The sequence below is a fragment of the Dipodomys spectabilis genome, unplaced genomic scaffold, assembly GCF_019054845.1.
Source record: "Dipodomys spectabilis isolate Male_0828 unplaced genomic scaffold, ASM1905484v1 ptg000197l, whole genome shotgun sequence".
In the NCBI taxonomy this organism is placed as follows: Eukaryota; Metazoa; Chordata; class Mammalia; order Rodentia; family Heteromyidae; genus Dipodomys; species Dipodomys spectabilis.
Genome location: NW_024870874.1, coordinates 7327270 through 7352124, shown reverse-complemented (window position 1 = coordinate 7352124; position 24855 = coordinate 7327270). Strand labels below are relative to the sequence as shown.

The window sequence follows — 24855 nt, the reverse complement described above, 5'->3', positions numbered from 1 at the left end:
ACAAGCAGGGGTCTCACAGACTACGAGAAACTTCCAGAGAAAGTCCTCAGAGGGAATAGGTCTCTTTAAGTCTGCTCAGACATTAAGTACCGCGCAAGTTATTACTCACTTACTTGTCAGAGACAGCTCTTGCTTTGAGCAAGGCGGCTGTGTAGCATATTGTTGCCGACTTTGGTAAGCTTATGTCTGTTAGAGAAAAAGAAAATAAATTTGCATAAGAGAACAGTGATGTCTTTTTTAACACACATGCATCTTGGCAAACATGTTAATCAAATAAGGTACATTTAAGAACAGTTTAATCACTGCATAAGAACTTCTGCTACTTTTAACGAGAACAAAGTGGTATATGCAGATTCGTTCTTATTTCTGTGAATAATCCATGTTTCAAATCCACCAGGCTTGTTCTTGGACCATTGTGTTCTACTCTAAAATATGCAATTTCTTATGTTGAGTTTAACCAGAGAATAGCTACTATAAGCTTAGTTACACAAGTACCAGGTGATATGACAAGTAAGCAGGACCTCTGTCAGTTATAAACATTACTGAATAGGCATATGAAATACCAATGAGAAGAAAATCATTTTATTTTTTAAAATCCACAAAGCTAAATTAATTATTCTTTAGTGGCCAAATTTAACACAAATTTCTTTTTCGTTAACTGTCAAGAAGCTCATAATCAGCTTGCAATAGTATTCATTAAAAATGTCCAAGTTTAAGTCAGAAAATGTAAACACAAATGTCTCTAATGTATTAAATACGTGTGTGTGTAATTTGTAAAGAGTATCTATATATGTAAAGAGTAGAGAAGTATGATAGAGCATGAAAATAGGAAATATTAAAGAGAATTTACAATTTTTAGCCAGTTACAATGGCTTTACACTATAATCTTAGATACTTCGGATTCAGAAATCAAGATCATAGCTTGAGGCTAGCTAGACAAAAATTAAGACCCCCCTCATCTCAATAAAAAGCTGAGTGTGGTGGCACACATTTACCATTCCAGCTATGTGAGAGATATAAAAAGCGGAACATTGATCCAAGCTGCTCTGGGCAAACATCACAACATTCTTCCTAAAAAAGTAACCTTAGCAAAAGGAGCTGGAGCATGGGTCAAGTCAGAGAGCACCTGCCTACCAAGCATAAGGTCCAGACTTCAAACCGAAGTACTGCCAAAATAAAAAGGTATATCAAATTTGCCTTCATTCAAATCTCTGATAAGCTTCCTTTCATACGAAGCTTAATTTGTTTCCCAGAAAAACAGTTCCTTACAATAGTAAGGAAATTGAAGATGGGCCAGTCACCAGTGATGTATGCCTGTAATCCTAGCTACTCCAGGAGGCTACCCAGTCAGGAATGCCTGTGAGACTCTTATCTCCAATTAACTTTTTTAAAGCCAGAAGTGGAGCTATGGTTCAAGTGGTAGAGTGCTAGCCTTGAGCAAGACTCAGGGACAGCACCCAGGCTGAGCTCAGGACCAGCAATAAGTAAAAGGGAAAGAGGGAGAGAAAGAGAGACAGAGAAAAAGAAGAGGGAGGGAGGGAAGGAGAGAGGGAGGGAGGGAGGGAGGGAGGGAGGAAGGAAGGAAGGAAGGAAGGAAGGAAGGAAGGAAGGAAGGAAGGAAATTGCAGATGGAGTAGTAGGGTTAGGTAAGAGAAAGTATTTATAAAGGAAAAGTAGGGGAGCAGGGTGGGAAATAAATGTATTTAAAGTATAATTCCATTTTTTCCAAAGTAGGAAAAATTATCATTTCTTTACCACTCGTAACCAAATTTATGCTACAACACCAATCCTTTCCTAACTCAAAACAGGTAAAAAGACATGCCACCCCCAATTGCTATGAAATTCACTGTGGGAAAACTAATCAGACTGAGGAAATAACGATCTCTCTTGAGATGTACAGAACGGGAAATAACCTTCTGTGTGGGTGATTAGACCAGAAGTGTACCACTTAGCCATAAACCGCTGTGTGTGAAAAGGTAACACCAGCTTCTGCTCATTCATCTCCCATACAAAGTGCCCCTAAATAGCCTACTAGAAAGGCAGCTATTTAGGACAAGCTGATCTTCAGATCAGCTAGCTCATCCTAAGGCTCTGGCTTCCATCTAGCCAGCAGACCCAGCCTTGTCAGAGGAGCAACAACAGCACAGCACTGATAGGAAAAGAGGTCTATGTGATCTGGATCTTGTATAATATATTCAAGCAGAATTTCACCACTACACGCATACTATACAATGGTGTGCTTATGACTGAGAAGAAAAGAATGTCAGAATCATGGATTTGTCTTGTTACGCTGCCAATATCTAAACATGCAGCAGCTTTTTCAGCTTGGGCAATCAATACAGGGAACACATAGCTTGTTTCCCATGTTCTACTCAATCATTACTACTGAATGTCAATGTTTTTTTTTAACTAGATTAACACATCCTTGCTTAAAAGTTCAGACTTTTAAGAAAGTTTATCATTTTTAAGAATTATCCAAGGCTTGTTTCCACCATTCTTGGTAGAATCTATTTTTCTTAGGTCAAGCTGGCATTTTCCTGTGAGTAGTGAGTCCTAGGAAGGGGTTAGGGCTGAAAAGAATGATCATAATCACTGAAAAGTGGTAACAAAAGACACAGCCCCACTTGATAACGTAATAAAATCTTTTGTTATTAATGTTCATTGATCTCTAAGCAGGTCAAATTCTGTTTTCATGATTACCTAATCAATCAGATATTTTTCAATCAGCTGGAAATTCAGGAAAGAAGACACAGATGAAGTGTTCTATCAAAGAACTAGAGATGCTTAATCAAGGAAGGTCATAAATCTCAAATTGTAACCTGGCATGCACTCCAAAGAGGGGACATCCACAACTAGAAAAAAAATGCATTGCATTCACAAAGAGTAATATACTTATAGTACATTTTCCCCATTATTTTTTTCAGCTCTATTCCTCTCTTTTATTTAAATTCAATGCCATATGTACATAGGAATAATGCCTTGAAATCAAGTACAAATTTTACTATCACATGGGGGTAGGTGGAACTGTAGCCCTATGACATATTCTACTTTTCATTAGTGAATAGAATGCTCATTTCATGTCAAACTTTCAGACTAAATTGTGACATTATTTCTCACTACTTGACAAAAAGTTAAGGATATTAAAAAAAAAGTCTTGCATAACTTTCTTATTTATCTCTTTTCAGTATTGTCTTCTGATTCTGTAAAAACAATACATCTAGCTGAGAATGGAAATTTGTTTCCAAGGTGAGTGACAAATCACTTGAAAGAAACTGACCCTAACCTTCCATTCACACAGGGCTTCTTGTTCATAAAAGGAATCCCAAGACGGGGACACAAGAATTTTTATCTTTGTTGCTGTTTTTAATGTGCTATGTGATTTTTTTGTTTCCTTTGTATGTTCTTCCCCTATAACAATTTTCATTTTTTAAAGATGATGCGTATCCCTCTGCAGAGTACTTTGATAATATAAATGGAAAATTTTTACATTTTGCCAGCCTAATAATTTAACTTTTAAAACTTTAAGAAAATAATCATGACTCATGAGTGTACACAGAAGCTTCTCATCATAACATCATTTTTAATGATGGAAAACTGGAAGCAGACTCATTTCTGGTTGTAGGATACTGGTAAACGTGCTGTACATTCACAGGGGTATAATTCATGTAGCATTAAATCATGTGAAGGGAAGGTAGTCAATGATCTGGGTAATGTTGCAGTGTGCATAGAGCAGTAAGTAAAATAAGTGCTTTAAATAGTGGTTGAGAATCACTTATGTGTAAAGAGATAAAAGGACTCGAATAATATGTTATTCAAGTATCAATAGTATTTTTTCCTGGGTGTGACAATTACAAGCATTTTCTTCTGTGGATTTTTTTCTAATTCCCACGTTCATGTAACATACATGTTAATAACTGAAATTTTAAAGGATAGTCGTAATAGAGTGACAAATTCCTTCCACAAAATATCTGAATCAAGTTATAGGCAAATACACCAGCCAGAAACAAAGGTATGAAGTGCTGTTAGTATGCAGTTCCATCTTTGGGAAAGTTTGCATACTTTTGTCATGTGCCCCCTCCAAGACTTCACTTCATTAGCATATTTTAATCTAATAACTTTCATATCCAAACCAGAGGCAGAAATTGATTTTTGGCTCATTTTAGGAAAACCCCACAGAAGAAAATTTACTGGAGATTACTCATTTCATGAGCCCTATACTTCTTTCCTTCCTGCCACTTCAAAGTTGAGATTTATTTATTGTAGCCTTTTGTAATTTTAAAATTTATTGTTTTGCCATAACTATGAGCTCACAGGAATGTGTAAAGATAGTACAGATAGTACAGACAGTACAGTGCCAATCAAAGTGGCAACTCAGCTTCTCCCTATGGTAGCATCTTGTATAGCATATGTGTGTGTACGTTAAGTATGTGCCTATGTATATCAACCTTATGTAGCACAATATCAAAAAGTAAGAAACTGATGTTACTACAGTACTTGGTACTTTTTCCAGCATTTTACATCCATTTAAGTGTACATCTCTAACAATTTTTTTCCCATATCTAGATTCACATACCATTACCACCACCAAAATGCACAACTGTTCTATCAACACACACACACACACACACACACACACACACACACACACACACACCCATACACACAAACATTCTTTGTGTTAACTTTTTATATTTGTATCCTCCCTGTCACCCTCGTTCACTCATGACACTTATCTGTTCAATATAATTTTGTTTTCCTACCATGATTTCGGGATATTCTCAGTAAGGAAATGGATTTAAAAAAATGATGCAGAAAACAACTCTTGATAGTGATAAAAGCATACTGTCAGAAGTGTTTTTTAGGTTTTGGTGGTGCTAAGATTTGAACTCAGAACCTTTTGCCTGTTAAGCAGGGGCTATGCCACTTGAGCCATACCTTCAACCCTTTTGGCCTTAGTTACTTTTCAAATAGTATCTTACGTTTGTGCCTGTACTGTGGTCTACCTATTTATGTTTTTGTATAGTTGGGATGCATGTTTGTTTTGTCACACCCAGCTTGTTTCATTGAGATGGGAGCTGGGTAGAGAGCAGGTCTCACAAACCATTTGCTTGGCTAGCCTTGGGCCCCAATCCTTCTTACTCTACACTTCCCACTGTTGCAGCAAATTGATTTTTTGTTTGTTTGTTCCCTTTGGTAGTATTGGGGTTTGAACTCATGTTTTATGCTTGCCAGGCAGACAGTTTATCTAAACCAGGCCCCCTCGTTCAGAAGGTATTAGCAGAGAACAACAAAGTCTGCTTTCCAATATTGCCTGTGATTTGTATAGAAATAATTTTTAGAAAGGGACACAAAAATCATTTTCATAAGAATATCTACTTTTTTATATAAACAGACCAAGATCATCTAGGGAGTTGCTAAGTGATAGTGTGTTCTTAGGTTGCACAAAACCTTATCGTTCAATCCTTAGCACCAGGATGAAAGAGAGAAAAAGAGAACTGAAAGAGAATATAAAAGGAAAGGAAGGAATGGGATGGTACATAATTCCATTTCTCAATGCAGAAACAATGATTGTTAAATGTATGAAGCAAAGTTGAACTGCTGATATTAGCTGAGTTTTCCTTCTAGTTCTTGGCCATCTTGTAATCAAACAAGCCCCTTCCAAAATGGGGAAGGAAGCAATTTCTCCAAGAGGGTTAAGCTTTCAAAAGTTAAATTGTCCTGAAAATCTTTCACTAAAAGCTACAATCTTTTTTATTTTTTGCCAGTCCTAGAACTTGAACTCAGGGCCTTGGCACTGTCCCCGAGCTTCTTTTGCTCAAGGATACCACTCTACTACTTGAGCCACAGTGCCACTTCTGGCTTTTTCTGTTCATATGGTACTGAGGAATTGAACCCAGGACTTCATGCATGCTAGGCCAGCATCCAAAGCCCCATTCTAAGCCTCTAAGCCACATTCTCAGATCAAAGGTTACCATCTCAAACTTCATACAAATAGAATCAGAGTATGCATTTTCTTGTGTCTGACTTCTTCCATTCAGCATATTTGTGAGATGCAGCCCTATAGAAGCATGTATCAGTACTTCATTCATTTTCACTGCTGAGTACTTTTTCATTGTGTGCATATACTATATGTTTATCTCTTCTCTTTATAATTTCATTGAATTGCTTGTCAAGCTATTGCAACCATTCTTGTGTTTGCTTTAGAAAGAAATCTTTAACTCAGATATGGAAATGGAATTGCTGGATCAGAAGGTAGATATTTGCTGAACTTCATTTGAAACTGCTAAATAGTGCTCAAATCATGAATATCTGATGATAGAGAACAGGAAAGTGTTTACTTCAGAGCTAGAGGGGAGTTACTGGCTAGAAGAGAGTATGAGGCAACCTTCTGAGATGATGGAAAGTTCTATGCTTCACTCTGGGTGGTGGTCACATGGGTGTATACATGAGTAAAAAGTCGTTGCTTGAGATTTGTCCATTACTATATGCAATTTATGTCTCAAACCATATAATCTATAGACAGCTGAAGCTATCTTCTCATATCAATCAAATCCTACCTTTTGTCATTCTGCCCTATTCCATTCTAAATATTTATCTAAAAATCCCTACTTCTGTCTTCCATAATAAAACGGAATCTGATTATTTCTCAAGGCAATGCTTCAAACATAAAGATGGCTGAAATATCTCCAGTATACTATTTTATTCCAGGATAAATATCTCTAGCTCATTAGATGACGTATTTTTTTTGTAACTCCCACCTACTTTTGTTACTGGGCAATGAATGATCTCAAAAGATGAGAACCAGAAATCTAAATAATCTTCACAATACTCCAAACCTGAATCAACCCAGAGCCGGAGGGAAATGTGTAGTTTGACAGCCTCCTGCCACCACATACCCCTCTCTGAATACCAGCAAAGATGGCCTCAGCTTGAGCAGCTGGGATCCCTCATTTGTTTGAATGATTGACTGAAAGGCCAACCTAAACCTAAGAATTCTAGTCAAGTTGATTTTAGCCAAATTCAGTTCTCTCTTTCATACAGTCCATGAAAACGTTCTGCAATTTTGAAAACCTTTGGGTAGGATTTCGTATTTGACTCCATTACTTTCTAAGTCTTAAAATTAAATCTGTACCATTAAATTTTAATGGTTTCAGCATATTAGTCATCCTTCTGGTTTAAGCTGCCACCCACCGCTTTGCTCCATCCATCCATTTTATGAGCATACCTTCCTCCTTGTACGATCATTACCATCGTCACAATTGCTGCAAACATCTACTGAGAAATAAATGACAGGCATTGGCACCAGCCATTGAAACTTACTACCTTATTGACTCAGAGTAAGGGGAAAAGGGACATAGAACAGTTAAGAGATATGCCAATATCACACAGGATAAATACGAGTTATTTTCAGGCCATAGGCTATCTTGCTGGCAAGATCTGATTTTAAAAATATTAACAATCAGGCTTGGTAACAGATGCTATTCCAGCCCTTGGGAGGCAGAGGCAGGAGGCACTCAAGTTCTAAGCCAGCCTGAACTAACTAGGAGATTCTATCTCACACAAATATAATCCAAAGAAACCAAACCAAAAAAGAACTTCAATGAAATAAGAAAAACAAATAAACAAGAAATGTATAGAAAACTGACAAAAGCAAAACCAAAGAAAGAAGTCTGGGAACAGGATTTGAGAGAGCACCATTAATTTGCAATTGTCTGCAATGATTATGTGCAAAATTTGTTAATTAGTTATTATGATCATGCTATCTAAAAATGTTACATTGCTCCATGTTACCAAAGGCTTTACTTAAGGACATAAACACTTGTATGTCATCCCTCTAATTTAGAAATGTGAGAAAATGGCTATTTAACTGAATAAGATGCACACATTTAAATACTATTCTGTAAGAAAAAATATTTTCATATCCACATCTCTGATTTGTTATAACTTGTTTCACCTATTGATACTGGATTTTCAGGCATCTCTTTCTTTCCTAAATGCTCACAAATTAAAATCATATCTTCTAAAATTTTTCTGGAACTAATTTATTTGCTGAAAAAGAACCAAGGGTATTAAAGGAAATAAAAAATAAAATGAATAGCTGTAACTTTTTATTAATTTATAATACAGTATTTTCTGCTCCAAATAGTCCTATTGTAGGACAAAGGCAAAGAATAGGACAACAGCCCAGGGCTGCCACAGTCATTCCCCCAAAATCTTCTTAGATTAAGAAACACAAGCCCAAACATGTGCAGTGGCACAGGCCTGTAATTTCAGCCACTGGAAGGCTGAAGGAGGACTGTGAGATCCAAGGTAGTCTGGAATATAGCAAGCTCTAATCTAGCAAGCAACCAACCAACTAAGGAAGAAAGCAAGCAAGGGAGCAAGAAGGAAGAAAGGAAAGAAAGGAAAGAAAGAAAGAAAGAAAGAAAGAAAGAAAGAAAGAAAGAAAGAAAGAAAGAAAGAAAGAAAGAAAGAAAGAAAGAAAGAAAGAAAGAAAGAAAGAAAGAAAGAAAGAAAGGAAGAAAGAAAGAAAGAAAGAAAGAAGAAAGAAAGAAAGAAAGAAAGAAAGGAGGAAGGAAGGAAGGAAAGAAAGAAGGAAGGAAGGAAGGAAGGAAAGAAGAAATAAAGAAAAGGAAGAAAAAAGAAAGAAAAGGAAGTGAAGGAAGGAGGAAAAGAGGGAGGAGAGATGAAGGGAGGAGGGGGAGGAAGAGGAAGAGGAGAAGGAAGAGCAACAACAGGTTTTGTGTCTTGTTATTTATATAGATTCAAAGAACATATTTATTCCTAATATCTATTTCTTTTACTATTAATCTTGTTCACTTAAGGTTCTCTCTTTCCTTCCTCTCTTTCATTTTTAAGTTTTTAAAATTTTTATTTATTGTAAAGGCGATGAACAGGCGTATTAAGTAAGGTATGTACATAGCTTTTGACCTTTTCTGCTTGTCCAAGACATATACTAGTGATTTCTTTTTAAGCACTGTTACCCCCTCCCTCATTTTCTCATGTCCCCTCCCTACTCTCCCCGGGCCCTGCCCCGCCTCCCCCCCCCCCCCCCCCCCCCCCGCCATAGTTGTAAAGTTCATTTCCAACATAGTGTCTAGTGAGTATCATTGTTTCATTAGTTCATCCTTTGTCCTGCTGTTTCTGTGATTCCCTTTCCCTTCTGAGGATCAGACAAACATATATAAAACAAAGCATACTAAAAACAAAAACAAAAAAATAGAAATAAATGCAAACATAATAAAAACCTCATTTCCAATTCTTGGCATTCATTTTAAACTGCTTTATTACAGATGGTGATATGCACCTAGTGACTGAGCTATTGTGATCCTCTGCTAAGAATACCATAGACACAGTCTAGTTATTACAAATGCTTCCTCTCTTTATTTGGCAGTAATGGGGTTTGAACTCAGAGGCCTGCACCTAGTAGATAGGCATTCTACCACTGAATCATCCTTCCAGCCAAGTTCTGCCTTTTGCTAAGAATTTAATCCAGAGTATTTATCTTCTGTTTGATCAACTTTACAAGTAAAGTTTACTTGTAAACTTTACAACTTTATAGTTGTCAGCAGATATGGATTTATCAGATGCTTTGATCTAACTATTCAAGCACTAATATCATGTGCTTTACTACCTTTAATATAAAATACAGGACACTCTGTTCCTCACATGCCATATTTTCCCCCTCCTGTCATAATTATGATCCAGAAAAGTAGCTAAGTGTTGATGGCTTTTATGAACCTCTTTTCTGTGTCTTACTTACACTCCTTGAAAGAGTATCTGATATTATGTGGGGTATAGATTAGCTTCAGTTTCCTGTGGTTAAGATAGCACCACACAGTAAATTAACTTATGTGGCTATAAGTTAAAATAGGAAGTTTTGTTCACTCAAGAGACTAAAAACAAAAACAAAAACAAAAAAACAAACCTGCACTGTGATGTGAAATTACTTATTCTCCTGTTTGGATCACCTATTTCCATGGTATACTTTAGGAGTGAATGCTGTGTTTCTTTATCACTTTGTACCAATGACACAGAGCAATGTCTGCTGTTTGCTGAATGAAATAATTTACCGGCATTTCAAATCCCTTGAAGTTAACTTACTTTGACACGGCAACATTTACATCTAATGTAGCTCCTGAAGTCCAAAGTGATCAGTGTTGTTGACCAGTGTTTGAAGAATCAGAAACATAATATTCCTCAACATACATGTAACACCTTTATCTTTGCTTGTGGTGGTCCAAAAAGATGTATGAAATTGTACTGGTGCTCTAATCTAGATGTCTATTATAAATATTAGAAAAATAAAAAAAAGGAAGGAAGCAAAAAAAAATAAAAACCAAAAACAAGATTAAAGAAAAAAAAGATTAAAGAAAAGTAGAAAAATCCTTAGCTAGAAACAAACCACACCTCACTAGCTCCACCCTTTACTGGAATGATGCTTCTGAAAGAAAAGGTCATTTTAGGGACTCCTGAATTTTCAAAAGTCATGTAGAACTAATAATAGCAAAAATTAAATGTAATAATCTTGGAAGAAAACTCACGGAGCAAACCTTCAGGTAAGATAAAGCAATTTCAGTGATAACCTTATTTTTACGTCATTTTCTTTTCTTCGATAATTCTTATACCAGCATATGAGAGAAGGAAACTAAGATCAATTCTGAAAGTACTTGTAAGGAGAGAATCCAGTAGATAAGTAAATCCCAAAGTAGCAAAAAAACAAGGACATTATATCATAGCGACATTTCCAGTTACCAATTCATTCACTAACCAGAGATGTTTTGAATGACCATCCTGGAACACAGGGAATGAGGTCAAAGACTTTCTCTGTATGTTTCAAATAGATGCACTGAGCATGTGTTCATCTTCCACAATCATGTGTGTGTGTGTATGTGCGTGCATGCACATGTATGTTTAACATCTTTCTTCATTAGAATAAAAACAGAGAATAAGTCATATTCATCCCTGAATATAGAAACTGAAAAGTTTTTTTTATCTTCAACATATTAAGGATATGCTGAACCCTTGATGAAATACTTTGAAAAAAATGTCCTAATTACCCTTTGCATTCCTTTTCTGTACCTAAGTACATCCCTAATTCAGAATTCCAAAATCCAAAATTTTTTAGAATGCCACTAGAAACACTGCAAGCATTACTCCACCTATATCCTTTTTGTGGTCAAGCAACAAATGGGTATTATCTCTATTAGACAAACATACCTAAAATTCATATTAATTCAACCTATGTGGACTTCACAGATGCTTTTGGAGTCGTGAACCATCAAAACAAAAATGGAAAACAAATGAACAACAGCAGCAAAGCGGCTCATTTCTCCTTCACAGCCTGCTTATGGACTGTGGTATTCACTAGTGTCTCTGTATGTGATACTGTCTGCCATGCAGATCTTACTAAAATTTCTCCACTTACTTCTATTCATGACACAATGCAAAGAAAAAAATAGAAACACAGAATTCTACTCTTAAATTTTTGTATCTGTTGTTGGTTCCAGATAGTGTGAGGTCTTTTTGCTCCACCTCCAAAAAGCCAATCCAAAGTCCCCTTTCAACCAAAGGGGAAAATTCACTTAAGAAATAAAAAGGATATACAAGAACCTCAAAAAAAAAAAATGTGCAACATGGGATTTCAATGATTCAATCGGGAAATTCTACATGACCTTAGTAATTCTGGGCAGGGGGAAAAGTAGGCAACACTCATTCAACTACACCCAGAAAAATTCATCTCATGCTGCAAAGCCAAACACCAGATGTGATTTGCAGGTTTTGGACTGGATTACCCGAGGAGGTCTGTTGGAGGGCCTTTCTGTGGCTGGTGCCTTGGAGCCAAACACAGCAGTTTCCATGACAGTAATGGCTAGCTGGGGAGGAATGTTACCTTGGTAAATTATGATAACTGGGCAATAAGGATTACTAAAGCCAATATAAATTTAGAGAGTTTGTGCATGTGCCAAGTACGTGAATTACAGATGTATGCATTCACAAAAGGTCTTCATCATCAGAAACAGGTTTTCATGCCTGCAGTTCTCACTAAACTGACATCTATTATCAGAGCTCCTGCTCACTGCATATATCCTTTGTTCTAAGGTAACTGAAATGTCTAGTCCTCTTAGCAGATTGACTTCTTGGTGTCTCAATCAGTAGAGTATCTAGAATTAAGTTGGGCAGGGTCTTCATTTCTCAGTGACTCATCTTACAAGCCTGAAACACAGACCCCAGATACCAGTGTAAATGATTATTCCCTTCTTTGAAGTAGCAATGTGGTTCCTTTGCCCATCTGTTTTTATAAGAATTCTCTTTAAACGTTTATTTCCCTAATAGACTTCTTGGGGAAGAGAGATGGACTAAAAGGACTGACTATAGTTCAAACCTTCATTGCAAATGCAGCCTTATTTTGTGGTGACTGTTTCAGAAGCTGCCTGTGCCTGTGGCATTAAAATACACATTTAATGTTTTATGTTTGTTTGTTTGTTTTTTGTCAGTCATGGGACTTAAACTCTGGGCCTGAGCACTGTCCCTCAGCTCTTCAGCTCAAGGCTAGCCCTCTACACTTCAGCTACAGAGCCACTTCCAATTTTCTGGTGGTTAATTGGAGATAAGAGATTTACGGTCTTTCCTGCCTGGGCTGGCTTTGAACCGTGATTCTCAGATCTCAGCCTCCTGAGTAGCTACGATTACAGTTGTGAGCCACTGGCACCCAGGCTGATTAATGTTTTTTAATATATATTTTTATTGTAAAGATACTGTACAAAGGGGTTACAGATTCATGAGTAAGGTAATGAATACATTTCCCATACCATCCCTTCCCTCCCCACACCTCCCCAACTTCTCTCTCCCCACCCCCCTTCCATGCTGTAAAGTTCGTTTTCCACCGTGTCTTGTACATCTCACTGTTACAGTGGATCATATAAGGATACAGGTTGACACATTTAATGTTTGACTGAAAAGCATTGTTTTACTGTGGACAAATCTCTCCTATTCTTGCTTATTCCTAAAACAGAGGAACAACAGCTCAACTAAAAGACAGGGTATCTAGTGATCATTTCAAAACAATTATGATGACAGTTGTATCACTTATGCTGGGACAACAAACATTGTTTATGAAACTTCTACTTATAAATACACACTAGATATAAAAACAATATTAGAAAAGGCTTATTCTCTGAATAATATCAGCATAAAGTGATTCCCTAATGATTTTCTTTCCAACTGTTTTCAGTCTACTAGGAGAAAAATATTTCCTTCAGCTTCAGAACAATATACTTGTACTGCTCTAACAAGTATATCCTTTGCACAAAACTATGACAGATAATAATGCTAATTTAGGATAAGTTCTATAGTATCAATAAAAATGATCTTGCACTTAGACATTTGCATTATACCTTGTTCCTTACCGAGAAGCTAATGTACTCAAAATAGGGCAATCACTAAAAGACTTAATGGTCTAAGTATTGAAATACTGAAAAGAACTTAGATCCAACAATTCCATTGGTTCAAATTTTTCCAAGGATGAAACCGCTTTGAGTCCAAAGAAACAATCAGAATGAAAATCCTTGGCACTTCCATTTTCAATCTTCCAAAAATTCAAGAATTCTTTGTACATGAGACTAGGCACTTCAGTTCTTATCAAATATCTACACATGTGTCTTTTTAAATTGCGAATGAATTACAATAGCATGACACAATACTGGCTTTTGAGGTAACTCCAGACTGAGCTCTTATTCTCACAGTGCAACTGACAATTTACAATTATAAAATGTCAAGTATAGTGAAGTTCAAAGTAGCAAGTTGGGCTCTTTAGAACAGCTAATAGTTTCACAATTCTTTTTCTGACCTACACAGTTCCAAATACTTAAAATGTATTAAAATACTTTCATTCTCACAACAAATGGTCAACCGTGTTATCTCAAGCAAGTTAATTTAGCTTTTTTTTAATCCTTGAATCCATTTCCAGAGAAAGAAACTGAGGCTTGGAAGGTTAAGTAATTTGAGTTCACTCATCTAGAACCGGAAAGGTGGAGCTAAAGTTTGACCCACCTCTTCAACATGACCAATGATGGCTTTCTGGAATGCCCAGGGATGGTTAACTAGAGGCAGGCTAAAACAAGTGTACCTAAATGTTCTATATAGCCTTCTCATTCAATTCACCTGTGCTCTAAGATTCTGCTAAACTTGAAATGTGCAAATGATAGTGAATAAGAAATATATGATTTATTTCCCACATTACTATCCTAATCTTTGAGATTCAAGTTTTCAACATAGTGGCCTATAAAAACTTCTTTAGAAGACAATCCAAAGCTTTCACAAGGCTTACAAACATCAGACTTTATAGCAAATGATTGGAAAAGAAAGATGATAAATCTAAAATTCGATGACCTCCGAACAGCAAATCTTTGTGATCAAAGAAATCAAGTGCAAGTTGATTGAAGATGAAAAATAGCATTTTGCAGATAGCTTCACAAAAAGACAATCAATACAGATGAATATATTCATTGCTTAGAGAATGATTAGAAAGAAATCTTCAAAGACATTTTGGCATCACTAAAATTCTGCACCACCGCCTATCTAATTCATGCCTCTGTAAAATGAAAGAAGCATAGTCACTCTAGAAAGGCTTACACTTACGGAAACACACAGGCTTTACAGTCAGCAATACTAGTGTCTGAATCCCAGATTTTAAGATGACTAGAAATATACAGTCTTACAAGGTATTTAAACTCACAAAACCACATCTGATGAAATGGAGCAACTAACTCCAAGCAAGGTTATTGTGATGGTGTATGGTAGGTTCCTCCTAAAGTGTCACTCATAATAAGAATAATGGTATTAATTTAACAAATCAAAATATTGCCAAGAGCAGTGTGGGTGATGGCTAAAAGCAAAGGCCTAGACTGGACCATCTCGAGTTGCATCCTTGGTTTTCCTTCTCTCAGGATTCATATCATGCTCAACAATGAGTGTTCTCTTTTATAACATCATCTACATGTCTTTACTTTGACATTGCAGGTGCTTCCTGTGAACTAACCTCTCCCACACAGCACAATTCTAGACTGGAACTAATGATGTATTCACCAAATACTTGTGTGGTGAGGATAAATGAGTGCATCCACGAACACTTTGAATCATACCTGACACATTATAAGAACCCAATAAAATGCTAAGTGCTGCTGTTACTTTAGTCATTGTATAAAGGATATAGAACTAGGAACAAACATTTGTGTGTGTATATATAGTATAATATATATAATACATAATATATATTTATATATATATATTATGTGTTGGTTAACACATTGGGAATCATGAAAACTTGAGGAAGACAAGACAACCCTACTTCAGACTAATGGATTACTTCAGAATAATGGCTGGAATAATATAATGTGAAACATCATCTCAAGGGCAAAATCGAAATTAGACTTCAGGTTACAAGGAACTTGTGACCAATTAACTGGTAATACTAGTAGAGACGTAGGGTTTCCAAAGGGCCTCACCATAAGAAGAATTTGTGACTGTCAAGAATTTTCAAATTCGAATCCAAACTTTTTTTAATGGTAAAGAAGAATTATGAAGCCAAGAGAATGTATTTCTTTCCCATATTCTTCCTACAAAGTATGCTCCAACTTTTTTTTTTCTTCATGTGTCTTGTCATTTTTCAAAATCCCTTTTTGCAAAAGTCAGGAAAGCAGCACTAATCTCATCAAGTCACTTCCCAACACACTACTTTAAAAGTTCAGCCACTTAACAAAATGTAATAAATAAGGACTGATGTACCCATAAACTATCCAAGAAACAGCTACCCAACCAGAGCATTCCAATTTGCAAAGATAACACACAATCGTGTTTTGGGTGTAGCTCCATGGAAGGGTTGGAGGAGCTGGAATTCAAAGTGCTTTCTCCAGCATTTCTGATAAGAATGAGTGCATGTGAGCAGAGTGAAAAATAGGGTGCCCTAAGCTCTCTACTCCAAATACCCTAACGTACCCAATTCCATGTGAAGGGGCAGGATCTTTGGATCTCTAGAAAATTTAGCAGGGACAAATTTGAAAGAACCCATTCTATGGTATGTGTTGAAGCACAGAGACATGTTTTTTTTTCTGTTTTTTTTTCAACAGTCCTAAGTGGCTGCCGCTCACCCCTCAAGAACAGTAATTTCAGCAGCCACTTCATTATATTTCTACTGTAAATGATACAGTCCTGAGCCAAGTCAGCACCAAAGCTCCCTCCAGAATTCAGTTGAAGTTAGGTCATCTGCATTCTATTGACAACTGCTGAACTCCAAACCCCTAACAAGGCATCTCAGCAACAGTATGTGTCCTGCCACTAATGAGGCTCTTTTTCCATGAATAATGAACAAGAACATCATCTCTGTTGCCAGGTACACAACATAAACAAAGCTCAACACAAGGACCTTGATATGGTGAGTTTGTTCACTTACAACAAAAAGAATTTTTCAAAGTGTGAGCCAAGTTTTAGTGCAGAGCGGGGCGGGCTGTTTTAACAAATAATGTGAACATATGTTATCAGAATCTAATAAATCAGCCTTCAATTGTTGTGGAACAGAGACTGTTCAAGAGGATACAGAGAGACAAGGAATAGCTCCAAATGAGTTCATTTCTTTATTTTGCAATCAATTTTCTAACACAAGGCTGATGACTTCTGTAATAAACTGAGATCTTCATGAAAGGAACATTATGAGACTTGTGATCTCAAAAGCTCTATTGGTCAAATACTTGTTCCTTTCAGGTTGAGTTCAGGTCAGCACTGGCAATGCAAGCATGAACTCTGGTGGGACATTTGGAAGAATTCTTTGCCACCTGAACCTCTGGGCACAGGACTGGGTTTGTTCAAACTAAAAAAACCTCAGTGTATAAGATTTTGAAAGAACCTCTAAGTTAAGGTTAAACTATTGTTAAATGTTAACAGTGTGATTCTAGCATATAAACAGAACATAAAAGTGAGCTGCTGTGAAGGCCAATCTTCATTTTGTTTACTTTAAACAGGGCTCTGCAAATACTCCTCTCCCTTTCTAAAATCAGTTCCATACTATGTAGTGTATATCTTATTACACAGGGTGCTCATGTCTGCAGAAGCAAAAATGATGCCATCACTGGCTGAAGGCATTTAGTTTCTACCAATCTGAACAAGGATTCAGGGAAAACAGTACAAACACAAAACAACAGTCTCACAATATTTCAGTTCCCTCCATAATAGGTGGTAACAATCCCAACCCATTTCAGAGATACCTTATGAAGAGTTTTTTGTCAAAAATGTGTTTGTTGTACATGTTTTGCAAAATCCTGGAAATCTGTGATCAGAATATTCTTTTTAAAAAATCCCTTGTTGTGCTGGGAATACAACCCAGGGCCTTGTGCATGCTGAGCCCTCTACCACTGAGCTAAATCCTCAGCCCTGAAAAATGCTTTATGTGAACTAAACAACCCTACTAAAGACAGAACATTTTAGAAGGCAAAAATGATTTTGTAATATGTTATCTCTTGTAAGATCAGTTTTACAACAAAACACATTTATTTTAAGGAGAGAGTAATTAAGGTAGTACAGGGCGAAGTTCTGCAGAGATTTTAGTCAGGAGAGGTAAGGATGCAGATTCTTTTTGTATGATTAATCCAATAGTGAATTCACTGGTAATAGCAATATAACCAGAGGAGCTTTTAAATCTTTTGAGTACATAGGTTTGTTTTTCTAGTGTAGTAAGAACAGGCAAAATAGAGTAAGTTTGTGAGTAAGTATATAAAGGAACTAAATTTTCTCCCAGTGAAGAAAATACCTAAGGTGAAGGAATATTATGTCATCTTCACTGACATACTGTGCTCTCCCATGTCTCAGGGCCACTGGCTGTCCTAAACTACTCCAGAGGGTCAGCATCACTGACATGGCATAGCAACAAGATCTCTAATAGTTGCTACTGCAACCAGGTCTGAGCACTTTCAAATTGCTTCCTGACTGCGCAGGGAATCCAGCAGAGTTCACACAATGCCTGACAGGGAGAGTGCCACAGAGTCTGCACAGGACAAATAGAAATGGTGTACAAGCCACACAATGTATCTACTTATGCTAAATACAAACTTCTAAGATTGTATAAAACACTATCATAAAACCAGTAGTGAAAAGTGTCTGAAAGCAGCATTTTCAAAGGGTGTTTCTACTCAAAAGGATCCTTCCAATGCAACTTCTGTGCTATACCAAGAAGAGAGAGGTTCTCAAGTACATAAAAATACCAAGGACTTACCATCATACTTTGCTAAGACTGCCTGAACATCAGCATATGCTTGTAGTTCCAGAAGAGCTTCTAAAAGGTTTTCGTGGATGTTGAACATGCTCAGGAGAGGAAATTCCTTCATTAACTAGAAAGGAATAAACCAAGCAATGGTTAATATACTTAATATTCTTATATGTTTACTGTATATACTTAAGAAAATATATAACATGTTGTATAATATACATATGCATAGTAAACTATCAAGCATTACAAGAAAAGAAATATTTCTTACTTTTGAAGTATAATTGAAGGGGGTAAAGTAGTACATTATACGCATGTACAGAAATAACAATGAAACCTTTCTGTACAATTAATATAAACTAGTAAAAATGAAACTTAACTGATGCTGAACTATAATGTATTTCTATAACATGAAAATATAATACCTAAAAATAAACAATACTGAGTTACAAGCTTTCCACAATTATTGCTTTTAAAGCATCAAATGCTTATTTTTTTTAATTCCAAAGGGAATTTTCTTTAGAAAGATGGCAAGATTGAATCTGTGCAAATCTAAAGCAGGAGACTAACCAAAAGACAGAGGTTTTCATAAATACTGAAGATGCTCCCTAATGACAAAATGCCATAGAAAGACCAATAAAATGAAGGCTGAACACTGTTGATCAGCCTGGCAAAACTAGAAGTGGGGAGAAAGTAGGAAAAATAGCTAGAAGACAAAATACATGAGAGAAACAGTATAGATAGGAACAGGTGGAGATGTTTACAAGTTCTTCCCTACTGGTCTCCGTAAAACAGGAGTCTAGACCATCTTCTGAGAATGAGGGGAGAGGTGACAGGAAGAAGTTTAAAGATAGGGGTGAGAGTATACAATAGCCACAAAGAATAGATCTGCTTAGGAAAACAAATGAGGATTGCAAAGTCATCCTGACAAGCCTAACAAATCAGAGATCATACATTTATAAAGGCTACAATTGTCAGTTGCCAAGTTTTAGCCAGCAGCCCAGGCACAGCAGACTGAGCCTCAGCAGACTGAACTAAAGTTCTATGAAAAGTCATGGAGTTGAAAGAATGATTAATGGAATGACCAAAATCTTCTGGGCTGGATGAGAAGTCCAAAGGGAGTTAAAGTAAATGATAGTGAACTTCACTGGGAAAAAAAGCAAAGAGAAAGAAAAAAGAACCAAGAATTTCAGAGTAAAATCTTATCTTCAAAGAGGTAAAATAAAGATAGTCAAGTTTTTTATTATCTTTATACTGCTTTATGTTTATACTGCTCTATTTAATCTCCTACGTGGTAACTGTTTTCTAGCATAGTATGATGACATTCTAAAAGCAACAACTTTTTATGTGAACAGCATTACAGCAATTATACTGAAAGAAATAATACTAAAAACAGGCTATTTCACTGCCAACCTGGAAAAAAGACAATGAATATGCTGCATTGATTATATATTTCTTCCTTTATTAGGAACATTTGCTATAAATTTTTAAGCCAGGAATCATTTAGCATTACCTTTTCAGAGAAATAAATTTCTGAAATCCACAGGGCATCACATTATTTTGTGTTGAAGGGGACTGATAGTATGCACCCTTCTGAGATATAATATTTTCATTGTTAGTAACATATACAGTTGATGTTGTGTAACAAATAAGGCATTTCTTGATCTGGTTTACTATGATTCTTGCTGACATCACCCTTTGATTTTTTTTTCTCTTTCTAACTAAAGCTTGCTAGAATTAAAGCTCTCTGTCATTCAGTGACTGGCAACAAAACAAAAATACTCTTTAAACTACATGTTGACTTTATTATTTTCAAACAATTCAGATAACAAACTTCAAAGACACAAGTTACATTCTGTAATTTGAAGGCAATTGAAATATTGTTGCTGAAGCTTAAAAAGACTCAGTGAGACACAAAAAAATGTGAAAGTCACACCTGGTTTACACAAGTCTTGAGATGCTGCTTGAATGGCACAGGCTCCACTGGAAGCTTGGACAGAGTATATTGTGTCCAAAACCGTAATTGCAATAAAAGCATTTTAAATGTGAAGAAAAGCAAATGCCGAGACGTAATCTAAGTCATATGACAAGTTGGAAACATAGCTTTTCCTATTTAATGAAAAAAAAAGTAAAAAAGCTTCTATGGCCCTATCTGGCACCTTACAGCAATCTTACAAAAAAAGCCCAAGAACTCTACTCCTTTTGGCTAACTTTACTTCTCATGCATTGCTACCTGCTGGCTCTCCTCACATGCTCAGATGGATCATGGGTCACTTAGATGTCTCCTGTGGACACTGTCTGTATCACTCAACCATTCAATCAGTTTTTCCTTGCAACTCTTGCCTCTCTTGGCTGCCTCAGTGCTATTCTCTTTGGTGGTTTTTTCTTTCTTATTTTTACAGCCTCTTACAGCTTCTTCTCTAATTTCTCCTTGTCTACTACTTAATAATAAGTCTTCTTATCCCTAAGAATAAGATGGTATGTCACTGGTCTTCTTATCATAAATGCCTGATGTTTTGAAATGCTTTTGCATCTAGAATTTCAGCTCCATCATCTTCATGTAAATGGCTCCAATACATAAGTGTTCTCCTCTGACTTTTTTTAAAATTTAATTTTATATTATTGTAAAGGTGATGTTACAGTTACATAAGTAAGATGAGTACATTTCTTGTTAAATATCATTACCCCCTCCCTCATTTTTCTCTCACTTTCCCTCCCCACTACTCTGCCTCCCAAACTGTAAATTTCATTTCCAACATAGTGTTTTTTGAGTATGGCTGTTGCATTGGTTCACCCTTTGTCCTTTGTTTCGCCATTTTGTTATTCCTGTTCCCTTCCCCAAACCAGATAAACATATATATAAGACAAGGGGTACCAAAAAAAAGAAAGAAAGGAAAAAAAGAAACAGTGCTTTGACCTATTTTCTAAGCTATTAGGCCAATTTGTAAACTATCTCCCTGACAGCTTACCTTGTACCTTAAAGGCAATAGTATCTCCTTTCCCAGAACAACCCTTCAAACTTAGCTATTCTCTTCGGTATTTCCTATCACTGATCAGGCAATAAGAAGCTTCCATCACTTTCTACTCCCTGCTCAATATAGTCACCTCAAGGTGTCCTTGAGACATCTGAGTTAGCATGGAAAAATGTCCTGGTAGCTTTCATCAAGTTCACAAAAACACTTTTATGTTAAAAAAAAAAAAAGGGAAAAAAACACCAATGAGGGGGGTTGGAAAGGTGGCTCAGTGATAGAGTGCTTGCCTTGCATGCATGAGGCCCTGGGTTTGATTCCTCAGCACCACATAAGCAAAAAGAAAAATGCCAGAAGTGGCGCTGTGGCTCAAGTGGTAGAGCGCTAGCCTTGAGCTGAAGAGCTGAGGGACAGAGCCCAGGCCCAGAGTTCAGGCCCCATGACCAGACCCCCCCCCCCCAAAAAAAAAAAACACCAATGACTTAATTGACATCTTCTGACTTTGCCTATATTGTTCATATAGCCATCTTAATCTATTCACCTCAAGTCCACCTCTTTCCAGAGCACTCTGCAATGCTATTGTAAAAACTTGTCAGTGTGCACATGGAGTCAGTCCATCCTGCACCCGCATGGCTAGATTTATGCCACCAGACCACTGACATGGCTATGTCACTATGTCACTTATGCCACCAGACCACTGATGTGGCTAGACCTACCCCAAATAAACATGCAGATGCGAACACAAATTAAAAAACAAGCTATAACAACATTGTTTTCTATCATAAAAGAAAAACAACACTAGCAGTTTAAACTATAAACCATGATGTGATATTTAAGTATAATAAGATATCAATAATGTTTGGGGCTATTGGAAATTAATTCTCAAAGATCTTTTAATGTCACAGTCTGGAAAAAGCTGACACATGGAACATTTGAGAAAAGCAGTATAGAACTATTTACAATACAATCATGCCTTTATGTATAGAGGCATAAAAATATAAGGAAAATACATCAAAATATTTCAAGTGTTTTTTCTGATAGCTGAAAGGAAAAGTGATCTTTATTTCTTCTTCCATATTTTCTATATGTTCTAATGTAGGCATACCACACATTCAATACATACGAGGAGGATTTACTACACTTGATGTGGAGAGAGTGACTCTTTTAAGAAAACTGATTTCTCAATTCAAGATAGAATCCCAAAATAATTTCTACAGAAACAGCCCTTCATACCTAATCCCTGTCTACTCCACAGTCTCATTTCTAGCCACTTCCTACATCCTATGATCCAGCCATGTAAGAGCTTTCATCTCTTTAAATAGGCCATCTTCACTCATGTTTCTGTTTCACAGTCTCTCACCCTGAGCGACTCCCTCTTCTGCCTCATCAGTCTGATAAACTCTAACCAGAGCTGTTCTCTGAGCACTGAACTTCTACCCGTGAGCTATACATTCCTCATCTGAATTACCAAAGTCTTTGTCCCAACAGTCTACTGACCCATCTTTCCAACAAGCAGGAATTCAGCCTTATTGCTGAGTGTTGGGCTAGTGAGATCCAAAGTGGGCAGGCTAACACTCATTTGATGACTAGAATGTTCTTCTCAAGTTACATTATTTTGGAGAGGGCATATTATACATGTGCTACTAGCTACAAGTCTGCTTTAGGGCTTCAGGGTTAAATACCTGAATAGATTCTTCTACCATTTACAATTGAATATATTCTATATTCTGTAACAGGTATAATAAATAGAGTTGTAACTTTTGACTCAATGTGGAGAAGATTATTTCACATTTAGAGCTATCTGAAACTAAAATAGATGGCCCAGGGAAGGCAATCAGAAGGCAATCACTGGAACACAGGGAGAAGCCAGCCACGAAGCAACAACACTACAGATTACTTTCTGAATTCTGCAAGTGCAAGGAAAGAATTCTTATGCTATTAGGTAAGGTGGTAAAGGTGGTAATGAGAACCTGAGAAGATGCCACATGACCTCAGAAGTTAAAAAAAAAAAAACATAAACTCAGGGAAACTCAGCAAGGTGTACAAAATTTGTATGCTTATATCCTAAACATAACTGTTAAGGTTCTTTAATCTAGGTCCAGGCCTTGTTTGCCTTTCCTGCCTTCTACAGGATGAGACTCCAGCCTTGTCAGACTAAACTCGCACATGCCATTTCCAGAATTCCTTGTGCAGTTACTAGCCACTGTGTTTTTGCTCGAGCTTTTTCCCCAACCTGAAATACCTTTCCCCCTAAGGAAAGGCAACCTGTCAAAAAAATTACCCCATTCTCCAAGGCCCAGATCAAATGCCACCTCCTAAAGTCACAGCATCTTAGAAAGTGAGATACAGAAGAGATCCATGGAGATCATCCAAACACTCTCCTCACTTTACAGACAACCTCTCTCCCACTCCCGCCCCACCAAAACACAAGGAAGGCTGCAAATCCAAATGATTCAGCCAAGGTTAATGCTGGGACTATGATTCAAACCTAGTCATCAGCACTGAATCCAAATTTCAACACATCACAATTCCACTTTCTGAACTGTTAAATCTAAGAGAACTAAGCTACTTTTCTTGTATGTGGGATACAATACTTACATATCTGCTTTTCATTGTGTTTACATGAATCCACAAGAAGAAAACTGTAATATGGATGAATAAACCTACATTTGGAGTTATTCCTAAGGTAAAATTCCGTATCTTCCCCTTATTATTTTGTGATATTTTGTACAAACTGCTTAGCTTCCCTGAGCTTTGGGCTTTGTTGCTGTAGCTTTGTTTAGTTTTGCTCACCTTCAGAGTCATGTGGCATCTCCTCAGGTTCTCCTAACCACCTTAGCTAATATCTCTGCCTATGTTACTCATATCACATTTTCTACTGTTTCTATCATCTTCTGAAGCTAGCTTATTTTTTGTGTGGCTCTCTATTAATTTAAATCACAAACCACAATACCAACAAGAATTTATCAGTAGTAACACTATTATTGCAGGAATCGGCAAAGATTTCTGTGAAGAGCCTAAGAAGTAACTGCTGGCTTTTTGAAGTATATGGTATCTGTTACATTGACATTTTAGCTCAAAAACACCCATGTAAAGGAATGAGAAAGGCAGTGTTCCATAAAGTTTGATTGAAAGTCACAGGCAATATACTGCACTTGGTCTACAAGCCGTACTATTCCCACCACTTGTTAATTGGAATAAAATTTTAAAACAAAAAGGCTTCATAATAAGAGTTTCACAGTGCTATCATACTTTAAAGACATAACATGTCTTACCCATTGCTATGTTGGCAGACTGTAGTAAAATGGCAAAAGGTCTATCTCACATCCTACCACTTCCCAGTCCAGCACAATTCCCTAGAGCCTAGTCACATGTCTCTGAGGAGTCACGTGTTGAGATGCACTATCATAAATAGTGGTCTGTATAGATGAAATAGAGTATATCCCTATGACCAAATGCTATTCAGAAGATAAAAGGCATGTGCTGGAACTTTACATCTTAATGTGGACAAAAATCAAGTTGTTTTGAACAAGAAAGTTTAAAATGAAGAAATATACTGAAAAGCATGATACCATCTAATTAAATTTCAAAATGCACACAAAACAAAATTATGTATAGCTTATGAGCACATGA

The 24855-nt window shown here is 36.7% G+C and overlaps 1 protein-coding gene across 8 annotated transcripts in view; it reads right to left on the bottom strand.

The window, feature by feature from the left end:
* The window catches only part of St7 (suppression of tumorigenicity 7), a 204132-nt gene that overhangs the window by 36564 nt on the left and 142713 nt on the right, over nt 1-24855 (bottom strand). For all 8 annotated transcript variants that reach the window (XM_042695938.1, XM_042695940.1, XM_042695937.1 and 5 more), the window contains 2 exons: nt 18263-18377; nt 114-186 (listed from right to left, as the gene is read on the bottom strand). In XM_042695938.1, the coding sequence (XP_042551872.1) occupies nt 114-186; nt 18263-18377 (188 nt within the window). The remainder of the gene's footprint in view (nt 1-113; nt 187-18262; nt 18378-24855) is intronic.